The sequence below is a fragment of the Nestor notabilis genome, unplaced genomic scaffold, assembly GCF_000696875.1.
Source record: "Nestor notabilis isolate BGI_N333 unplaced genomic scaffold, ASM69687v1 scaffold12712, whole genome shotgun sequence".
NCBI classification, from domain to species: Eukaryota; Metazoa; Chordata; class Aves; order Psittaciformes; family Psittacidae; genus Nestor; species Nestor notabilis.
Window position 1 is genome coordinate 1 of NW_009917950.1, and position 23,024 is coordinate 23,024.

The 23,024-nt window shown below is 38.4% G+C and overlaps 2 protein-coding genes across 2 annotated transcripts in view; one reads left to right on the forward strand and one right to left on the reverse strand.

The window, feature by feature from the left end:
- Positions 1–796: 796 nt before the first annotated feature.
- HSPA13 (heat shock protein 70kDa family, member 13) lies at positions 797–4,828 on the forward strand (the record flags this gene model as incomplete). The annotated part of the gene is made up of 4 exons (XM_010009482.1): positions 797–1,141; positions 2,084–2,297; positions 2,907–3,074; positions 4,056–4,828. Coding segments are annotated over 4 exons (1,398 nt in total), but the record flags the coding sequence as incomplete, so codon positions are not given.
- A 5,686-nt stretch (positions 4,829–10,514) lies between these two features.
- Positions 10,515–23,024, reverse strand: part of LOC104401791 (multidrug resistance-associated protein 1-like) — a gene marked incomplete at its 5' end in the record, with an annotated part of 31,380 nt that continues 18,870 nt past the window's right edge. Inside the window, 12 exons of the mRNA XM_010009483.1 lie at positions 10,515–10,626; positions 11,150–11,344; positions 12,331–12,497; positions 13,463–13,621; positions 14,262–14,405; positions 15,344–15,445; positions 16,842–16,968; positions 17,806–18,005; positions 19,018–19,173; positions 20,273–20,427; positions 20,906–21,125; positions 22,287–22,347. Coding sequence (XP_010007785.1) covers positions 10,515–10,626; positions 11,150–11,344; positions 12,331–12,497; positions 13,463–13,621; positions 14,262–14,405; positions 15,344–15,445; positions 16,842–16,968; positions 17,806–18,005; positions 19,018–19,173; positions 20,273–20,427; positions 20,906–21,125; positions 22,287–22,347 — 1,798 coding nt within the window. The remainder of the gene's footprint in view (positions 10,627–11,149; positions 11,345–12,330; positions 12,498–13,462; positions 13,622–14,261; positions 14,406–15,343; positions 15,446–16,841; positions 16,969–17,805; positions 18,006–19,017; positions 19,174–20,272; positions 20,428–20,905; positions 21,126–22,286; positions 22,348–23,024) is intronic.

A 23,024-nucleotide genomic window follows, 5' to 3' on the forward strand; every position in this document is an offset into this window, starting at 1 on the left:
TGTGCCCGCCCTGCCCTGCTGGGGAACAGGGCGTATCCGCTCTTTGAAACTTTAGCTGCTTAGATTTCTTCTTTTCTTCTTGAGATTTTGTTTATTGGAGTTTCTTCCCGCTTCCCCTCCCCGCCCCCCGCTCCCCTTCGCTCGGGCATTATTAGGTTTTCAGGTTTCTTGCTTTGTCAGCTGAATATATGTAAAATAAGATTTTAAGAGCAACCTGTTTTGCACTTAAACTACCCCTTGATTTGAAGGCATAGAAAAGATTCAGAGGTGTGGGAAGATGCTGTTTGGGAGCTATGACAGAACCAGGAGAAGTTGGCATGGGTTTGCATCTCCTTATTTCCAGACTTCTGATGAAGCTGGAGGAGATGTTTGGGTTGGGAGGTTGTCATTTCACTGTGATTTTGTGCAGCCTCATTAACTAGATGTTCCTTAGGGGTCACTCATAGGCAGTTGCCCTTCAGATAGTAATTAGCCTATTTCTGAAGTACCTCCCACGGACATAAAGAATTATTGCAGGGTGGTGATATTTTCAGTTTTGCTGTATCTCCTGGGCTTTTTAAAATGGCTGTAGTATTTAATGCCTGAGACATTTGACTCTTCTAACTACTTTTTATTGAAGTAAGAGACCTGAATTTGATGGTGACCTTTCAGGAAACTGAAAAGTAGTTGGGTAGCTGAACAGGCTTCAGGGTGTGACATAAAGCCTCGTGAAGTGCAATGTATAATACTGTTAATATTCACTGGCTTGTAAGTTTGCAGCAGTAGATACTTTAACCCTGCTTTTTAAAACTCTGTTTCAGGTTCAGCTGTTCTGGCTCTTCTGTTAGCTGGCTATCTAGCACAGCAATACTTACCAATGCCTGCACCGAAAGTAATCGGGATTGATCTTGGCACAACTTACTGCTCTGTTGGTGTCTTTCTTCCTGGAACGGGGCAGGTGAAGGTTATTGCAGACGAAAATGGGCACAACAGCATTCCAAGTATAGTCTCTTTCACGGACACAGACGTGTATGTAGGATACGATGGCCTAGAGCTGGCTGACTCAAATCCTCAGAACACCATATATGATGCAAAAAGATTCATTGGGAAAATCTTCAGTTTGGAAGAACTGAAAAGTGAAAGTAGCAGGTATCCCTTTAAGGTGAGTAGCCACCTCCTTCAGTTCTCTCCAAGCAGTAAGGTATGGGATGCTTGAAACATGTAGTAGGTAACCAGCTTGTCTGACCTTGAGTCACTTGGCTAAATCTGATACGTCTGAAGACCATAAGAGGTATCAATAGAGAGGAGGAGGAAACGGTTGTGGAAGCAGCGTACCTCTGTACGAGAGCTGATAGTGATTTTCCAGAGGACCCTTTCCTCTACTGTGAAATGTGTTTCTGGGTAACCTTCCAGCCCATTCTCTTAAAGTATAAATTTCAACTTGAAATTCTAACTGTGTAGTTGCTGAAACTTCAACTCCCCTGGTAGTCTAAAACACACACACAAAAAGAAAGTCTGAAAGTCACATCTTCCTGTCCCAGTGCATTTTTTCCCCTCTAACACATTTCCAGTGCTTACCAGACCAGCAGCAGATTTTGAAAGCTGCTTTGTAAAAAGAGTATTGCATTAATTTAGTATGGTGCAGTATTTGCTGTAAGAGAAAAGTTTTGAGGTACTGCAAACAGTCTTTGAATTCTTTACTTGTTAAGTGGAGCTGTTCCAGTACCAACCTGTTTGCTTCCTTTCAGAAAGAAGAATCTGTGGGAAGCTCTATCAGTAGGGTAAATCTAATGATTAAAAAGCATTACTTTTATCTTTGAATGGGGTGTTGAAGTTGATGACACAGTTGCTAGGTCTTAACCTTGGTTTTTAATGTGTCTTACCTAGGCACAGAGGGCATCACTACTTCGGGTATACTTGGATCCCTTAAGTCACATGTTTAGCATAGTCATGGAATAGAAGTGACTCAGGAAGTGGAACAAGCACATTTATATTTCTCCAGAATACACAGACTATATGCAGATAAAACATTTGGTGGGAGCAGGGTGGGAGAGCATAAGAAGGAGGCTTCTCACTTGTGGGTTGTGTTGCTTTCTCCTCCTAGATTTTCAACAACAATGGATCAGCTGAATTTTCTTTGACAACTAATGAAACCTTTCGCGTCACTCCAGAGTATATCGGCTCTCAGCTGCTGCTGAAATTGAAGAGAATGGCAGAAGACTATATTGGCATGCCTGTTTCGAAGGCGGTCATCTCTGTGCCAGCAGAGTTTGATGAAAGGCAACGGAATTCTACCATTAAGGCAGCTAACATTGCAGGTGATGTATCCTTATTCTGCTGTTTTTCTAGGAAACCTTAAGGTCTATTTCTTCATCAGTAAAGTCTTTGGGGAGGGTATAGATATAGCAAATAGGTGATGGAGGACCTCAGAAGGGATTTTTGGGTTTTGCAGACCATTAACAGTTGTGAGGGACAGCAGAGAACTCTGGGGTACCAACAGGTGCAGCAGGCTAGTGCAGATGTAGGTAGCTAGAAGTAAGTTTTACTTCAGGGAAAATAGTCTTTTTGGCAATCTCCAAATAGAGAGTCAATGCAGAGCACCCTTGGACAGTAATTTAAACAGAAATAGAGCATGTGAAGTCAGACTCCTTAGCAAGGTTTCTCTGGAAGAAATGTGCTTAGGCAAATCACAGTTCATGACTTTACACTGCTGCTGAAGTAGTACTGCTTTAGGCTTAAGTAAGGAAAAGAGTTCATTGAGTATTACTACTTAGAAAACTATTTCCTTTAAGTCTGACATTTTACTTAAGGTAAATTTGGTTAAAAAGCCCAAACAACCAACTTATGGTAAATGTTACTACAATGTGAGAACTGTGCTTTTCTCAGGTGTATACCTGACTGTTGCTTGGGATCTTTGCTCTTTGCAGGGCTAAAAATTTTGCGAGTCATCAATGAACCCACAGCTGCAGCTATGGCTTATGGACTCCACAATGCTGATGTGTTTAATGTTCTGGTGGTGGATTTGGGTGGAGGAACTTTGGATGTGTCTCTGTTGAACAAGCAGGGAGGGATGTTCCTCACACGAGCCATGGCAGGTGAGAAAACTCCTTTACTCCTCAAAGAGTGGGGGGGGAAAGAAAAGGTGCACCTAAAGTCACATTATAGGGGCTTTTAAAACATACCAGCCTTATTGCAAAGTCTTCTCTGAACGTGTTCTTGTCTGCCTTTCATGCAAAATTAGGTTTGTGACTGCAGTGCTATCTGCTTGTGTTGCCTTCAGTGAACAAGTTTTGATATGAGCTGCTGCTCAGTCCAGTAAGAGTGGAACAGCAAGGCATAATTCAGGAGCTTCATTTAGACAGAGACCCACTAAGTGAATTCGAATATTGTTCAATGTGGATGAAAATCTGCAGGACATTTTTCTTAACTATTGAATGGAAAGCAATTGTTTTGAAAGGTTTTGGAAACACAGTGCAAGAATATTCTTTCAGTAGAAACTGGTTATGTATACTCTCCTGCTTTAGGCAGGGTATATATACATGTAGTTCAGTGGCATGTGTGTTTTCATGTGGGTGCATGAAAGCGTTGAATAACTTGAAACTGCTAGAACAATAATCCTGATAAAGCTTTACTGTGGAAGTGCTAAGAGAAAAATTCATTCCAGGCAGAGAGGGCAATTTGAAACTGGGAATTCTAGCTGGAAAAAAAAATTGCTGTGAGAGGTTGCACTTCGGTCACAGGGTTCCATCTCGAAATTACATGGTTTCTTCCTCAGAGTTAACAACCATGGCTTTTTCCTGTTAGAGTGTAGCAGGGCAGTTCCAGGGGAAAAACATTGATGGGAGTAGATTCTGAATTTGCTGCTAAATAAATTCTGGAAATTACTACCCATCACCTGTTCTTCAGTGGACAACAGTTAATGAAACCTATTTTCACAGCTCTGTGAGCTCTTGCACTATGCTTATGGTCCTATTGTCATTGTTCTGGCCCTCAAGCACCATCTCCCAGTAAAAGAAAAGATGCGTTCTGAAGCTTTGAGGGTGATCTGTCTGATGCCTTCTATTCTGATGTTTCAGGTAACAACAAACTTGGAGGACAGGATTTTAATCAAAGATTGATGCTGTATTTATACAATCAGCTCCATCAAATGTATGGTTCTCTGCCAGCAAGAAAAGAAGAAATACATCGCCTCAGACAGGCCGTGGAAGCAGTTAAGTTAAACCTAACTGTTCATGAGACAGCTACACTAAGGGTGTTGTTGACTATGCCAGAAAGGAAGCCTACGAAAGAACTTCCAGTTAGTGAGGTAAAACCAAACACTGTGCTAAAAGACGAGCCTTCACAAAGAACAGAAGACCTGAAAAATCCTGGAGACTCTTCAAAAGTAGAGAACAACTTTGTCAAAGTTGTGTTTGAAACAGAAATCTCTAGGAAGCTGTTTGAGACGTTAAATGAGGACCTTTTTGAGAAGATTCTTGTGCCCATTGAACAAGTATTGAAGGATGGCCACCTCCAGAAAGCAGAAGTGGATGAAATTGTGTTAGTGGGAGGCTCCACCCGGATTCCTCAGATACGCAAAGTTATTCAGGATTTCTTTGGAAAGGAACCTAACACCTCTGTAGATCCTGACCTAGCAGTTGTAACGGGAGTGGCTATCCAAGCAGGAATTGTTGGTGGCTCCTGGCCACTTCAAGTCAGTGCTATAGAAATTCCTAATAAGCATTTACGGAAGACTAATTTTAACTGAAAAGAAACTCTTGCCCATTGCATCCCACCACTCCAAAAGGGTACTCTGATGGTGCATACATACCTGACTGGTGGTAGAGCCTAATCTTAGCCGTGTTACATTAGCTTTTTATCTGTTCCAGTGAGGTGTCACTGGACACCAAACTGTGTTAAAGCTAGATGTTAGTTTAAAGGTACGACTGATTTCTGAAGTTCTAACGTGTTCTGTCTTTGTCTGTAGATTGGATATTGGATGAAATGACAATGCTAGTGGTGACACACCCAGGTTTTCTTGCTAAATTTTCTTAGCAAGTCCCTAAGAGGGGTATGTTTTAAAATATAAAGGGAGTGCAGCCAAAGGTGAATGATAATGTGGTTATGGTACTGTAGGTGTTCCCAGGTCCAATATATTTACTCTGAAAGAATGTGAAGCAGTGTTAATGCACATAGCACTAGCAGTGTTCAGCTTAAATTTATTTATTAAATTGAGTCATTTGAGCTTTTAAGCACCTTTCTAAAAGGCATGTTGCAGCTTGAATGAAACTTAGGCATTCACTTGATTCTTCTGCTGTTCATAACAGCATAATGGTATTGCTGAGGCTGTATGGCAAATTGTCTCATGTTTCAGCCAAACCATATTGAAACTTGTGCTCTTGCTGCTGTAGAGTTACTTAGTGTGTCTGCAAGGGCTTACTTTTGATCTGGTTTTGATGGTTGTCATACTGGTGCTGCTGTCGTACCACTGATGTTCTCCACAGAGAACAAGGGCGTATTGCCAGCCACATATACCTCCCCCTGCCTGGTTTGAAAAGTGCAGTAAATTTATGTATCTTAAAGCCACACCTGAGTATCTTCCCTTGAATTTGACCAACACAAATTTCATTGTTGCACATCTACAAGCACTTGATGTCTTTCCTCTGGAGTACCCCAAGCTGTACTGTTCTTGGGGAGCAGGTGTGGGGCAGAAGGGATTGTCTGATGAAGTCTAGTTCCTGTAGTCCTAGGAAGTGACAATTCACCCAACTATTTCACTTTCTGGCTCATATCTCTGGTTTAAGTTGGTTTGTATTCCCACTCTAAGCTGAACATAGAGATTGTAGCTGTTCTTTTGGGAAGGAAGCAAGGTGTATAACTCGGGATTTGGGGTAGCACTTCTTAGGACTTCATTTTAAGCAAATGATTTGCTACCAGCTATATAGCAGATGAATGAGAAGAAAACGATGATCTGGGGGGAAAAAAAAAACGGGTGACAGTTCTCTTTGGAGGGTTAAATCAACACTTGAAGGTCAGCTGAATTATTCTGTGTGGAACTTTATACAGTCAAAACACATCTTTCATCTTAGGCTGGCTTCAGCGTCCACCAACCCAGACTTTATCAGGAAAGCTCTAGTAACAGGTGGTTCTAAACATCTTGTATTCTGCAGAATAATTTTGTTTGTATTAAGCTTGCCAAGATAAAGCGTGGGGCTTAGATTTATTGTTTAACCTATAACTATATTCAAATAGGCTTGTTATTCGCCTGGCAGCAGGCCTTACTTATGACACTGCCATAAATCAAATGTGCCAATTCAGCTGTTTGCATAGGCATTGTCTAAACAAATCTTTGAAGTAATCCAATTAAAAACCTCTTAAATTGAATCACAGTTGCACACAACCATTCCATCAGCATTGTTTCACTTCACAGAGGATTCCCAAAATGCTGCTAACATCTGTTTCATTTCCCTGAGTTGAAAACCAAAGTGATTTTTTTTTCATTTGAGGATTTTTTTTCCTTTGTACCTCTTTCAAGATGACCTGTGTCTGTATGGAACCTCCAGTATATGAAACTCCTGCGTTGAAAGAAGTGCCTCTTCAGTGAAATCCTGGATGAATGGCAATACACAGTATGGTTCTCAGATGCAGTTGCTATTTGGGGCCTTTGCTTTGCAGATGCAAATATATGTGTTGAATTCAACATACATTCCAGTGTCTTTGGAGTCACTGTGGCCTTTTGCCCTCTGTAAATTCATCTCAAAGTCTACTGGAGTTACAGTAGGCCTTCAGTCTTCTTTTTTTTGAATGCACTGTGTAAAATGAACAGACCTGTGTAAAAATAGAAGCACGTCACACTGAAATTATTAAAAGCTTTCTGCAAATCTGGGACAAGGTAGGTAGGAGTGGGAGAAACTTTTTAAACTGTTAAACTCTCAGTGCAAATAAATGAAGTGGGTGGGGAGAGGGTTTCTTTCACATACTCCTTCACTCTGGAGGAGTTAAATCTTTTTCAGTGTTAATGTGGGAGTCAGAAGGGTGAGTTGTTTACTTGTTAAAAAAATTAAATTCACAGAAGGGTATTTATTCAGATTTCTATACAGATTTTAATAGAGAAGTTACTGTACATTGGATATCTCACAATGCATCTTTATTTATTAAATAACTTTCCTGAACCCCGCAATCAAGTTATTTATTTTGTATCTTTGGGTTTTAATACTGTATTTTGGCACAAACCATTGAATTTTAAAGGTGACTCTGTTAAGTGGCTATTTCCAGGTATGCAAGTGTACTGCTTACCAAAAGTCTCTCTTTAAACAAATTGATATTTGAAGGCTGAAATCTTTCTACAGTCCTTGAAATCTGAGTATGGTTGCCTGTGGTGCTGGGTATGTAACAAATTTATATAGCTAAAGCTTGTCTTGCAAGTTGAAATTCTGGAAGCCCAAGATGCCTAACCAATTGTATGTTCCAATGCAGATGATGAAATGCATTTTATAAATAACCTTTTAGAATGTTTTTAATAAAAGCAATTTCTGTCCCTTGGACATGTTTTTGTTTCAGTGTCTCAGAGAAATCTGTAACAGAGCTGTTAACGGATGAGGTCATAATCCCTCAGCTTGTCAAGGTGTTGCTGGAGTGACAGATCTTCTCTGGGATGTGGCACAGATAACTGTAAAGAACTGGGATATGAAGGGGAAAAAAACCCTTTCTCCTCAAGCTGCAGTTTGGGGTGGGAGAACAGAACTGAAGAAGAGTGCAGGTTAGTACAAGGAAATCAACTATGGCTGGCAAAATGCAGAAATGTGTTTATTCCAGCAAGGAAAAAAGCAATTCCCCTCAACTGTCCAGTTTCTCCTGTGATACTGCCCGAAAAGTGCAGAGCAAGGGCTAGAAGCAGGGCTGAGGGAAGTGACACCAGAAAAGATGCTGCCTGTGGGATTTTTGACTGCTGTAAGGAAGGAATTTGAAGCAGAGCATGAGCAGGTTCTGCTTCGTGCTTCTCCCTGTGAAAAGGAAAAAGAGTCACGGTGTCCTTTTGAGCCTTATTCTTACTTTAGACTCTGCCCTGACACCCTGGCTGACCCACCCTTCCCAAGCAACCTAGCCGGAAAAGGAGGCCAACCAGTAGCTCCTCAAAGGGATGAACAGTTGGGTCCCTTGTGCTATCTCCAGCCAAGTGAAGGTCTCCTGCCCTGTCAGAAGGCCCTTTGAGAACAGCCCAAGCACCTCCTGAGGGGTCTCAGCATTTAGTGGCCCATATGGGGCGAAGCCTTTCACAAGGTGTTGAGGGCCTGTGAATAGCCCCACAGGATGAGACTGGGATCTGATCTCCAAGTGCAGGAGAATTGCTGTTAGGAGGAGACAGGGCAGGAGGCAAGGTACATGCTGAGCTGACCTGCAGGGCTATGACTGGCTTCGTGCTATCAATCACTGGAGCTAACTGGTGACCTTGTGTCTGGTGAGCTGTGTCAGGTACTGCAAAGCCTGAATTAATGTTGAACTTGAGGCAGCCAGGTGGTCGGTCCCTCTTTGCTTCTTAGATAGATAGAGCCTTTCTGACATCAGGCGTGTGAGAAGAGCAGAGATTGCAGACCCTGGGTGATATTCTTCCAACAAGATTGCCTTTTCCTGCCTACCCCAGGCCTGTTAAGATGGCTTACTTTGGTAACCTGTCGCTGCGTGCAAACATAGCAGGAGCATATCATGCTGCTTCTGCCTCCACTGCACGTCCTTTTTCAGAGTATAGCTATACATGAGGGCTACAGCTGAAAGAGAAGGAATGGCTGTTTGGCTTTTGCTAACACTAGCAAAAGTGACATTTTCTGTTCTCTCGCACTTTGCAATTATTCAGTCTGCAGCTTTTCCCAGCCATGGTCTGCAGGTAGTCTGAAGCTGTAAGCCCACCAATAAGCACAGAAAAACCTACCCATAAATAAAAAAATCACATAAAGTAAAAAAAAAACTTTAAAATCACTACTGAGGATGCCAGTCCTTAGATTATTTCCTCTGCACCTTGCAAAAGGGGTTGGCCTCTGAGTTGCTGAAGTCTACCTCCCCCAGCCTAAAACTTATTAATCAGTTTAGGAATGGCACTCACTTCAATCCTTTCAGGTTCCTCCTGTGATACTTCCAGGTAAGGGTGAGTTTAGAGAGAAGCATGAAGGTGGGTAAAGGATGGGGTCAAGGCTGGGGGGAAGCAGAGCCCCAGAAGAGCCTGCCTGTGGCACTTTGAATGTGCCGGGGAAGTTACATGTTGGTAAGAGAAGGTTCTGTTCTGAAGGTACTGGTGGCCTCACTTGGGGGAAAGGAGGAAAGCAGAGATGAAAAGCAGAAAGCTGTTCTCTCTCCTGAGGAACAGACTCACACACTACTCTCTCCAGGACTTTCAAAAGGTAATAGTTACTTGGGCAGGGCTGTTCCTAATCTAAAATCATTTTGCTTTGTATGATAGTATATTTACTTGCGTTTTGCAGCCGATAATACTCTGTAATGTAGGAAGACAGGTTTTCTTTTTTACCTTTAGGAGAAGATAGGGAATCATTCACGTTCACTGTAGTAGAATCACATCTTTGAGGAACTTTGTTCAGAGAGCCTCCATTGCTTCTCACCGCCTTTCTAAAACAGCAGATAGTTTTGCTTGCTATCAGTCAGGCAAGAAATTAAGATCCTACTTGATACTAACCAGGTGTCAAGACTAAAGTAATATAGCAGGGCTGTAGCCTGAAATTTTATTCATGTACCTAAGGGAGGATGTTTGGGGTTTTTTTAAGCAGTTGATGGGATCTTCTCTGAGTTTTTGAAGATAAGGCTGCAAGTGATTAAGTAGGCATTACATTTGAAGAGTTACAGGGACTGTAATAAAAATGAAAATTAATATTTATGTGGCCTAGAGAAGCACAGGCATGTTTAACTGACATTTTCAGTACAGGTACATAACCTGTCCTGCTGTTGAATTAGTACTGAGGTTTGCATAAAACGTACTGGCAAGGAGATAGCTGCACCTGATACACTTTCAGTTATTCAGAAATCATAAGGTCAAAAGGAAAATTATTGTGGCAAGTTTACACATGCAAATATGCAAGCCCTAAAAATCAGCACCAAGTGACATCTACCTGTATATCCACAGGCTTGGGGTCTTCATGAACTTGCAATCATGATTAAGAAGTAAATGGGCACAATGTCAGAGCAACTTAATGAAATACTATTTTTAATTAAAAGCAGTGTGTTAACAGAAAGATTTATTTTTCAGTCAGCCTTTACTAGTGCAACAGGCAAAATATGCCATGAAAATTACTGCTTCATTATGTTGTTCCAGTGCCAATATGATCAAAATAAGTGATTTGTATAAAATCAGAAAGTTGTTTTAAGAAACCTGATCAATATGTACAGATTGTAGTTGTAGTAAAAAGCAATGCTGCGAGGAGCTTTTGAGCAAGCTAGTAATTTCAAATGGAATATAAAATACTCCATATATATGTGGAATGCCAGATATCCCTCCAGTGTTTACTGGAGTAAGGAATTCTTATCTTCATTAAGTGTTAATTCCTCAGTTTTCTTTATCTTCTTATCCCAGCCTCTGCAACCATTTCAGAAAAGGCACCTTTCCGTTGTAACAAATTATGTGGTGTATCATATTCTAGAATCCTTCCAGTGTCCAGGACAAGCACTCTACAATGCAAAAGCAGAAAGATTACAGGAGAAGAAAATCAGCTCTTTACCTGTTTTCCAGTCCTAATACAGATATCTCTGGATAATGGGAACTCTTACTTAGAAGAATTAGCATTGCTTTAGCTAATTCATTGGTTTCTAAAGCTGGGAACTCCTATATTAAACAAAACAAACAAACACACACTTTTGAAAGTGGCATTTTTGCTTAATTGGTAAAAATGCAATAGTTCATATATATTCTACAGAATTAAGTGGTCTTAACAGTAGTTTATAGTCTTAAGGTACGGTAGTTTATAACTTTACCTTAGCAGGAAAAATATTAAATTCTGTAATTAGAAGGGGGAAACAGAACACAGGTATTGATATTTAGTTAATATTGATGCTCAAGTCTTTTGGGATACTTTGGATTGTACCAAGATAATAAGGTTAAAAATGTTGGAAAGTAAAATTTAGTAAGTCTGAAAATGGCTACATTTGAAAGGAAGCCATTTATTTTTAAAATGGTTTACCAAAGCTTGCTTACCTTTCTGAATCCATGACTGTATGTAACCTGTGCGCTATAGTTAATATTGTGCAGTTGTGAAACTCTCTTTTGATGGTGGATTGCACCAAGTTGTCTGTTTCCATGTCGACAGAAGCTGTTGCCTCATCTAGGACCAGGATTTTTGTCCTTCGTAGCAAAGCACGTGCCAGGCAGACCAGCTGTCTCTGCCCAACACTGTTAAAAATACATTTGAGAAGATCAGGTTAGGAAGGGGAGAACAATATAAAGCTGAGAGTCTCTTCTATCTTTCTTAACAACACTTTCTACTTCTGAAAAGACTAGTGAAATATGTTCACCTGGTTTTGGAAGTTTTCATTTCTTCTTGCTCAGCATACCAACAGTAGTTAAGATGTGACTCTTAAACACCTGTGGCTGAACATAAACTAGCATAAACCTAGTCTTGCCTTCAGTTTCTATATTCACATTGTAACAGGGACTCTGGATAAGCCAGATGGAAGGCTAAACCACTTTTTAATAACACTCAGTGCAAAAATATGTCAGCTGTAGTGTTTGCCTTCTAGAAACTTCCTCCTGAAAATGATCTGTCAAAAAAATTCAAGTTGATACTCAGTAAGCTCCATCTAAGACTTGCCCCTTTGCCTTGCTGCCGAAAGCTTCAGTATTTGTCTCCTTGAGCTTAGAGCCCTTTTATTTCAAGTATCTCCCTCCTTACATAACTTATGGGTTAATTAATGTTTTACAAGGAAAAAAAAATCAGTTGCTTTGCCTAAGCAAATAAAGCAAAGGCATAAGCGCTCTGCAGCTTTGCCTTCTTCCCCTGTTCAGTGCTTTGTTGTTTTCTTTTTTATCTATTTGTTGTTTGGTTTTTTTTTTTATTTAAATAAATGAGCACTTTTCTATCCAACTCTAGTTAGAAAGGGCTTGAACTGCCACCCTCCCACACATTCCTTTACACCTATTCATATACTTGAGCTGAAAATAGTCTACTTGCTTGGCTTCCCATACAGCACAGGCCAGAGGTCTTTATGCAGTTGGGAACAGTTGGCCACCTCAGAGAAACACATACTACCAGAATAATTCTACTTAGAATGACAGGAGAAGTGTCATTATACTGATATTTCCTGAAGGAAATTCTCTGGAAGGAGCACAGTTTTAAAGTACCAGAAAATAACTGCAATAGCACTTTCTTGTTTATGTACCTGAGATTTTCACCACCTTCTGAAATCTCATGAAGGAGCTTCTTTGGGAGTGACTGGACAAAATCCTTTAAGTGACACAGTTCCAGTACTTCCCACAGTTCAAGATCAGAGTGTTTTCCAAGTGGATCCAAATTTGACTGCAGTGTCCCAGAAAACAAGATGGGGTCCTAAATAACAGCAGAAGGTGAGTGCACAGTTCCAATACAAACTTAAAACAGTCTGCCATAAGTCCTTACATTAACACAGGGAACTGGGACAAATAGTTTTGGAAAAGCAGACAAGGATTTGAAGGAATACACACATGTTTTTTTCTATTCAGCTCATTTTTCAAAAGACCCAAGCTATTGTTGTTTAAATATTAGCCTCATCTACATGCACAGTCTATGCTAGAGACAGACAGCAAATATTACCAGGGTTAAAGCTCCAGAAAAGCTAGGGAAAAAAAATAGATCTTCCTTTGGAAAACATCAGATAAATTTATTATAAGTGATGTTAACATCACCCATGCACAAAAATGGGTTTATGAATGGCATTCAGGGAACATGCAGGAAGTCTTCAGGTGACCGCTAAATTTGTGTTCAAGGTTTTACTTTATACTAGAGCATTTCAGTGTAAATCAGTCTACCAGCACAAACACAATCCCAATGATGTGTGAACTAACCTTGAGTTTCCTGCGCTGTTCTGAAGTAAGCAAGGATGGCTTTACATGACAGACTATAGCAGATTAACTGAAATACATGCTACCCAATTTGTGTATACGTTACGTTACTTTATTCCCTACAGCCTTCAGACATAATTAGAGTTGTTTTTAAATATTTTTGTCTTCAGGTGGGACTTGAAAACACAGTATGCAGCTATACACACACCAGTTCTGCAGAACATGAGCTATTCTAGCTAAGCCTGTAAAACTAAACCTGGCATAATAAAACCTAGTGTCATACTTGTGGTCTCCCTGGGAGCCCAATAGGTCGTAACAGAGCCTGTTTTCAAAGATCAATAAAATTCTACTGGAGTTTTATGCTTCTGTCTCTTGGCAGCCTGTGGAATGTGGGGTGACAATTTCTTCCGCCAAAATGAAGTGTCTCATGTTATTAAAAAAAACCCCAAAAGTTATCTTTAAAATACATCTCACCTGTGGGATAATGTTAAGATTCCCACGTAGGTCATGGAGTCCAATAGTTGATATATCAATTCCATCAATAACTATTTTGCCTTCAGATCCCTCTAGAACTCTAAACAAGCAATTTGTGAGTGTTGATTTACCAGCTCCTGTTCTTCCAACAATTCCAACCTGAAACAGAAAGTTTCTCGATAGACTATAACTTTCCATGCGACACATTCTATGTGAAAAATGATGAGTGAATTCAGTTCCAACTTTCAGTTCAAAACTTCAGTTTCTTTCACCAACATGCAATCCTATAGGAGGATAAAACAGTTTAAAACTCCTTTGGAACACAACTTCTCCCTCAGAAGCTGTACAGACTTCGCCTGGTTCAGTGGGAATTCTTGCCATTTCCCTTCCCTTTTGTCTAGCACTCAGCTCAAACCAATGATTCTAAACTAGGTCTTGGTTAGTGCTCCTTGATCCAAACCCGAAGTTGATTAGCACTGATCTGGCAGCATATTTCTCTGCACAAACACTGCGTACAAGGACAAGAGGTTTAATTTCAAATTTGGATCTTCCTTAAAATTGCTGAATTCATAAAAAAATTATCTCAGTTTCTTACAGGGAAAAGTATTTCTGCATCATAGGAAAAAGTAGTTTTCTCATTCGACTTTCCTTTAATGTCTTATCTATCCACTTAACATCTTTGCTGTTCAACACTATCTTGCTGTATCTAGTAATAGAGTCTCCTCATATTAAATCTTTTTGAAGTAGAAAGTTGGGAAACAGAATTTTATACCTCTGATTTATTTGTTACATACAGTACCTTCTCTTTACTCTGTGTCTGAAAAGAGACATCCTTCAGGGCTAAACCAAGATCCTTCCTGTACTGAGCCTTGTAGTTAACAAACTCTATTATTCCTCTATCAGGCCACCCCACTGGTGGTCTTTCGGATGTTATCCATGGTCCCTGGAATTACAACCATTGGTATTTCAGTGTACAATTTTAAAAGTGTTACAAGTTAATAAAAACATTATGAAAATTACATGTGTCTTTCTTCAAAAATCCCAGGAGGTTTAGGATAATTTCAATGCAATATAAGAGGAGAACCTACTTTCACGAACTGGGCAGAAACATTCCAGCTGGGTTTTCAAGGAGTTCCAGGTTTTGTTTGGATTGTGGGTCTTCTACCATGTATACACTTATTTTAAAAAGTGAGCTCAGTTTAACTGAGTAATTGCTAATAGTCTCATATTTGTTTCATCAATTGATAGGAAGTAAATTTAATCTGATGCCTAATCTTGCGGATATTTAAAAAGCATATTTTATGAGATACATTTTAAGAAGTGGAGGAGGAGACAACAGAAAGATGTGTACGAAGACCAGGAAACATAAACATGAGGGAAGCGTAAAAGCGAATGAAGAGGTAGAAGACAGTCTTGTTTCTGAGACAGACCAAAGGCTCTTGTGCCTCCATACCTGACATGGGCACTACTTTCAGAAAAGCACAATAACTAAGGCAAATCAGTTTAAAGCAGAAGTCTCTCAGACATGAGATGATTACCAGTGAGGGGTCTGACAGGCCTCTCTTCCCCTCTTAAAATGCTCTTCTTGGTTGCACATAGCATAGACAGTTCACCTGCATTAGTCTTACTACAACATCTATTGCTAACAATGATGCCAAGACTTTTATGGTCAAAATAAGAATAAAACTGCTATGACTATAAATGTAATGAACAAGCTACATATGATTCTCAATGTAAAAAAGTAAGAGAAAGTATTTAAGAACAAATTATAACCTGCTATTACCAGTCACCATTATTAAAATCAATCTAAGTTAGTAACTTTCTAAGCACATAAATTAAATATTGAGGAAGAAACCTCACCATTTCAAGAAGAATGCTTACCTCTTTATCCATTTTTGCATATTCACAAATTCTTTCAATTGAAACCGCATTGGTCTCGATTTCGCATGCTTTACGCACCCAAAAATTTAGACTCTGAATTATCTGGGGAAATAGTTACATCATCGAACATAAACATTTGACTCTACTAGAATACAGCATACTAATTTCAAAACTTACCCTGAATTTAATCATCTCATAAGCTAGATGCTTAATCAGAGAGGCCGAAAAGAATACAGAAAATAATGGCACACCAAATGAACTGTCAGAAAATTACTGATCTCAGCATTCCTCTGAGAATTTCTTGTCTGCTTTCAGACTGCCCAATGGCTATTGTGATTTTCAGTGATATAACAGCTCCAGAAATCTCAAACTATTTCAGGATCGACAGAAAGTGCACAGAAATTGTATGATGTTGAAAGGAAAAACATACATGGCTAATACTGCAGGTACATTAATTCACTATACCCCAGGTAAAGTAAGCTAGCAACACAGAACAAAGAATTGGTAATGGAGATATGTATGTGGTCTACTATGTCTGCCAAATTTGTCATCTTCAAGCACTGGAAATGCTTCTGCAGAGAGAACCAATTCTGTGGTTAAATATTTCCACTCCTACAGGAAAACAGTGAACCAAAAGAATTCTTAAGAGTCAACTGTGTTGAAATACTGTATGTAACTAAAGAATGGTGTCATTTTGACATCAGATGAAGGTGAAAAACTGCACAGCACCTGTGACTGTCATCACCACACATATAATGATATGAAAGAGATCGTTCTATCTCTGCATAATAGAAAATGGAACTCTTCTCAGTTGGGGGTGATGTGGATATGCCATGACAGGCAATTTGTCTGTATTTATTGGTTTTGTGTGTATATTTCTATTCATGAGTACCTGTCAGCTGTGTTTCTGAGGCACTTACCACAGTGAGAATCTGGATATTACTATACCCCTAAGCATCATAAGATTAAAGAAATTTGGATGCTTACGTTGTGTATACATAATACTGAAGATTTATTTTAACTAGCAACTTATCAGTACAGTTTACCTTACTTGAAGACACATTTCAGCTGTGTCTCTCACACATTACTTTTACAAGGACAATGCCAAAGTAAATGATTTTATTAAACCTTTAAGTAAGCTATCCTGCCTAACATTCAGTAAGTGAACAATGACAAGAAATCAAATATGAAGTATAGTTGTACATGACTAGGCTGCTGATTTAGATCAACAAAACACTTAAAAATAAACCATATCTAGTTTCATTAACTTGATTTTTAAATATGTTTTAATAGTTACTATTTCATCTAAATTCAGAAATGGAAAATAATTAATGTGAAACTTCCCAGAATTAATGGAATTCAAAAGACAATTCTGCCCACGGGGTTTAGTGTCACTGATGCCACTGCACATATTCATCTACTCAGCTTCACTGTATGTATTCTTCCTTTGTCACAAGCAATGATGTGGTAGCAGCAAAAAAATTGCGCTATTACTTACATTTAGAGCATAGGATATTGATAAACCCACCGTAGAAGAACTCATGGTATTTCCAGCCAGTACTACAAACAACGCAGCAAAGAACACCATTAAATTTCCCAGGAATTCAAGCCTGACGGATAGCCACCTGTTAGTAAATCAAGGCAAAGAAAAAAGTAAACTAACTACAAAATTTTTTATAGTACAGTGCAAATATTGCTAATATAATGACTCTTTGGGATCATTGCGTTAGCAATTTACCCTAACAAAAGAGGTAAGTACTATTATTCCCATTTTACAGATGGACTGGGCAGGGAATATCATACATCTAAAACTGGTAGCACCACTAGAAACAAAATGCAGGTGTCTCAGCTCCTCGCTAGTGCTCCCTTCACTCCTTATACTGCTTTCCTACTCTTCCTATCTGGAAAAGATTCAGGTATATGACTGCAAACCAGAACTGAAAAACTCCTTGGTCATCTCTGCCTGTAACTGAACTGCACCACAATGGAAGGAGAGGAAATGGACTTATTTCCTTAAACCCAAAATTTCACTCTCAAGACTTCTTGAGAGTTCTTCTTAGGTTACTTCCACAAGAATTACTGAAATACAAATTCGATTTGTTCATAAACCTGTAAGAGGAATTGTTAGTTGAGCTGTAGTACACTCCATGCTTATGATGTATTGGTAAACTTTTTTTTCTATTCCCCTTTTTCTTTATATATATAAAGAATATGTATTCTCATTAGATGTTTTTTAATATTCTCAACAGAATATGCATGTTTTCTGTAAACCTACTAGGTTTTGGTACTAAAGGAGAAATCATCCTAGTGCTTATACATAACCTATGCATTCATTACAAAGAGTGCTGGATAAATTGCTCTTCTGTTTCTCAGTGGATTTACTATGACTAAAGGTAAATACGTAGTTGTGGAATTCTACAGAAGACGGTCTCAGTCACAGATGTAGAACTGCTGTAAAGTACCTGTTTGAGATGACGTTGTTGTAGAAGTAAACCAAGTTCTCATACACAACATCATTATTTTTTCTAATGAATCTCTCCTGGTGGCCAAATGCTCGAATTGTTGATCGCCCTACAAGAGTCTCACTGAAGTGGGAGATCACAGGAGAATGTGATGCTCCTGCTAGCCGTCGGATCTGTCGTGAGCTCGCTATGTAGTATCGCTAATAAAACAGTATAAAACAGACAAGACAGACATCTTAAGTTGCTACAGCTTCTCTTATATTATTTAAAATATTTGCCATATTTATTTCCAGTTAAGTAATCTGTATAGTAATTCCTGTAAAATTTGACTATGATTAAGTTGGAAGTCTCCAGAAAAAAAAAAGCTATTCACAAATAGTACAGAAAAAAAAAAAAATCTGTCTCTTGGGACACACCAACATTGTAAAGCTTATCTAACTGCAATATATAAATTACTGGTAAGGTAATTTAGAGAACATCATTTCCAAATTCTCTAGAAAATGGGCTATACCACAGGAGGTGCGTAATGATTAACTAACTCTTCTCCGTAACACTTCAAATTAGAATGTCCTACTTCTTTCTCAGATGAAAGTCACCCTTTATTTCTTCAATATATCAATGTAAATTCCTGAGACTGAATCCAGGTACTCATTTCCTATTTTGTCCTATATTATTATTTTAAGAACTTCTTACAGTCTTTAATCACAGACCATACGTTGAGCATCAAGAAATACGAATGGAGTCTGTTAGTGTTTCAGAAACTTTGTTTTTTGGTTTCTCAGTAGTATAACTGACACTCTAGACAAAATACAGCACAGGTAGTTTAGGCATTATTCTATTTTACATCTGCTGTTTCATGGTTACTTCAGCTTTTAACATTCACTATAATTTACACTCTGTTTTTTCAGATAACCATCAAATTTCTTGGTGGAATCTATATCGATATTGTACCTTCCTAATAAAGAGGAAAATACAAATTTGTTAAAAGTTCACAAGCACAGCAGGATATATTCAATAAGTGTTCTAATTTCCTTTTAAGGAGCCTGAGAATTTTTTCTGAAAGCAATTTCACGTTCTTTGTATACACACACACATTTGGAGATTATTTTATTTTTAGCACAGTAAGGAATAATTTAAGCCTGTATTCTCGATTGCTTTGGATATTTCACCCACATACATCTAGAAATCCTTATAAAATCTTGATGAACTTACCTGGATAGTAAAATAGAAGTATCCCAGGGGAATAACTACCACTATGAATAATGGTGAGGCAGATGTGATAACCAGAATGGTTCCAATAACATCTAGTGTACAATTTAGCCAAGTTCGTAAATAGTAATGGAAACGTGAGTCCACTATAAATAAGTCCTGTAACAATGCACAGAAGAATCAAGATTTTGTGAGTAAATTCCACTAAAAACTTTGAGAAAGCATTCCTTAAAAATGGAACCAAACTAAAATATCTTCAGTAAAAATTAGTAGGATCACCCTGCTTATATACTAATAAAAAGTATTCATACATCATTATTATTTGTCTAAAAGTGGAACAGGCTATTATGCTTTTAGACTACTCATGTCAGAGAACAGACTCAGAGTGTTCAAGTCAAAAAGAGACAGCTCTTGCTATTTTGTGACCCAATACTATTTAGCTTACATAAAGCCTATCAGACTGAAAAGGAGGCCAGGAATTTGAATCCTAACCCTTGTATACTCCAGTTAATAATGCTAGAAGTGTACTGAAATATTACTAATTTCTTACTGTACACAGTAAAGCTTTTTCAAACTCAGTTTATAATATACTACTACCTAAAACCAGGGTCTTAAGTGAAACCTAAATCAACTGGTCTTTTAGTCTCCTACACAAACACTCTTGGGTCTATTCTAGAGAACACAGCCGCAGTCATTATGCCTGAACTAATCAGTAGTGCATTGCAACGATGTAGTTATGATGAGAGTGGGAACTATTAAAGTCATAGTAAATGACACTTGTTTATATATTAGCAGTTCCAGTTAAAGACAAAACACTACAAAAATAGAAAATAACATTCACTTTAAGTCTCTATACCTCTGAGAATGTGAGTGGCATGCATTAATTGGTTTCAACAAAAACGTTTGAGTCTGATATGCAATACACTATCAAAGAAAAATATACATTTTTTTAAAAAACAGATCAGGTTTATGTCTAGTGAACTCATTGCATGGCAGGAATGGTTTTTGAGGAATGACCTCCTAATGACCTTCAAAACCGTCTATACAACTTCTACTGGTAACATGTTTTGATGGTTTTGTAAGAAAATAGCTTGAAACAGTTCTTTAAGTTTTTATGCACTAAAATAAGTTTCTATTGCTAGATATTACATTCACTTTTGTATCTTTCATTTTTCAACAACACTAAATGGAATTAAAACTGTAGTCACTCAAGCTTCATTTTCATAAAATGGAAAATACACATGAGTTTTCCTTTTACCTTTGTGAATCTATTGATGATCTGACCAACTGGATCAGTTTCAAAACGCTGAAGAGGAAGATGCAATACATTGTCTAACAGCTGATGATGCAATGCCCGAGAAGCAGACAGGGATCCCCTGGTGATCACATAGGCACCGCAGCAAACAAAAAGACCTTGTGAAGAGATGAATTAAAAGACAGTATGAATGGTTGGGGAAGAAAAGAGATGGAACTTGTATCTGCCACAGTTTTCTACCACAGTAAGCAACCCAAGTCACATTTCATGTCTTACTTTTACAAATGTACATACTTGTAGTTTGTTGATACATCTTACTACTTTGTAAGTATGCTTTTCCTGCATGTAAGTCTCTCATGTTAGCATGCCACACATCAACACTAATTTCTTTCCTCATGTAACTTCATTCAGTTACAACTGGATGTTCCAAGAATTCGCAGAAGTATCATAAAGTCGAATAGCATTTTCTTCAACATCTCTGTTCATCTCCTCTCCCCAGGTTGAACTACTATACTGTGTGGCATAGAATTCTCTTTACGAAGCAGCCAGCAATATTCTTTACTAATACACATCAACTCTGCAAGTTGATCAAACTCTGCAAGTGGTGAGAAAACAGTCATAAATGCTCATCCTTGCCTTGAATAATTCCAAGAAGTCCATAGATACGAAGTTTATAGTTTTGAGATTGTTTCCATTCTGTGAAATCACTAACTTTTGCTGTTTCTGCAGTCCAGGTGCTAAGCCATAGATTTTGTCCAATGGCTAGTGCATTTTGTCCCAGATAAGCAGCTATGGTTAGCCACATCCATCGCCAGTTGAAGGCTTGAAGGTATTTCAAAACAACCGTCATTTTCATCTAAATATATACATTTTAAAAAAAAAAAGAATATATATAAGAAAAGGAGTTACTCTTAAAGTCACCATAATTGTTGAAAGCAAAAACACATACTTGGAAGTGAATACATGAAATTCAGAATAAATATAAAACATCTCTTAATTAAATCTGATAACCTAGGTATATAAAATCATACTGTAAAAAGGTTTACTCTCCCACTACACTCTGCTCTTTAATGATACGTATCACAGGCAGTCTTCCTTGTGAAAATTTCTGGTGTCAGACTTAAAAAATCTTACATACGTAGTTATACAAAACTAACAAACAAAAACAGATCAAACAAACAAATGGATGCAATTCCTGGGTGATTTGTATGAAGCAAATCTTACTCCATTCATCAGTGGAACTAGAAACTTTAGAACTGCCCCTCTGGGCTACTGGAGCCAAGGCAATTAGTGTCAGCAGGAGAAAGTTCTCCTCCTTGGTGTAGATGAGGACTAATGGGGCCAAACGTAGCCAGAAAATTTGAAAGGTAGAACTGTTAGAAGCAAAATAATGACAGATTCTTGGATTTAATTACAGGACTGAAATGAATTTTAGTTGGCACAAACTCTCCTATCTCTTCTGCAAACTTTTTTCCCAAGCACCTATTTCTACCATCTTCTTCCCTTTCCCACCCCATTCTTATTTTAATTAAACTATAGCTTCCCAGGAAGTTTTGATCCTCTCCACACTCAGTTTTACTTGTTCTTTTCCCTCTCCCTAGCAACTGGCAGGGTTTTTTTAAATGGAGACTGCAGAAAGTGTGCTTCTAACATAAACCAGTACTGCAGCAGTATTACCATGCAAAATTTCTAGTCTCTGCTCCAGCAGGTATTTAAATACACAAGTATTTAAACTTTGTGAGGGTAAAACAATGTTTTTCTAAGAGGTAAAAACCTTCTTAATCTTCCTTTTTCTGAAATATTAACACAGGCTGGAACTAGATGTAATATGAAAATACAGACAGTAGCACATCATCAAAACAGAAAATCTCAAACTACATGCTTAAAGTTTCTTATAAGCCTGTAAGACTGATTTCACATTCAGAAATGAGATTTCAGGCAACCTTAAAAAGAAAACTGAAAGTAATACATTTTTATAAAAATGAGTATCAGAGCTTTTTCTATTGGTGATACTTACACCACCAGTGGCAACTTTTTCTTTATTGATAGTGAGTAGTTTCCACTGATCAAAGGACGAACTGCAAACAAGAAACACTTTCAAATCTTCTTGTGAATCATCACACAAAGAATTCATTCACAAAAATCAATACTGTAAAATCTTGTATATTTTTCCTATGGAGCCATGAACTGTCCTCAGCTGTTCTGGTTTTGTTATTACAATAATGTTATGGTCAGAAGACAACATTAGGTATGGCAGTTTCATTTCTTGTATAATTACCTGTAGATAAAACCAATCTTACCCTGCATAGGCATCAGCTAGAGGTGCAAGACCACCCTTTTCTGAGGCAGGTAAATGTGGTGCAACTCAGGTGTCAGCCCTTATCTAGGCCCAGGACTAGAGATTACTATCTGACACATCCAATTCTACTGCTTCTGGACCAGGGTGGTTAAGCTGAAGTGTTGTGCATTGTCTGTACTTGCTAGGTTGAGTCTCTTCTACTTCACCCTTGCATATCTTCTATCTCTGCAAATATACCACTACAGTGTTTTAAAAATTATCTAGGAGGTCATTCAACTATTTGAAAGCCCAGAAGTTTTCTTAAAGGTGGAAAAAGAAAATCAATCTTACAGGGGAAAAACAAAGAGCATAAACAACTTGTTAATTCACCAGAAAATCAAACTGCTGCCAGGGAATTGCGGGTGCATCCACATTAGTGACTTCAGTTAGTCTTTTGAAAGTCCCCTTCATTCCTGC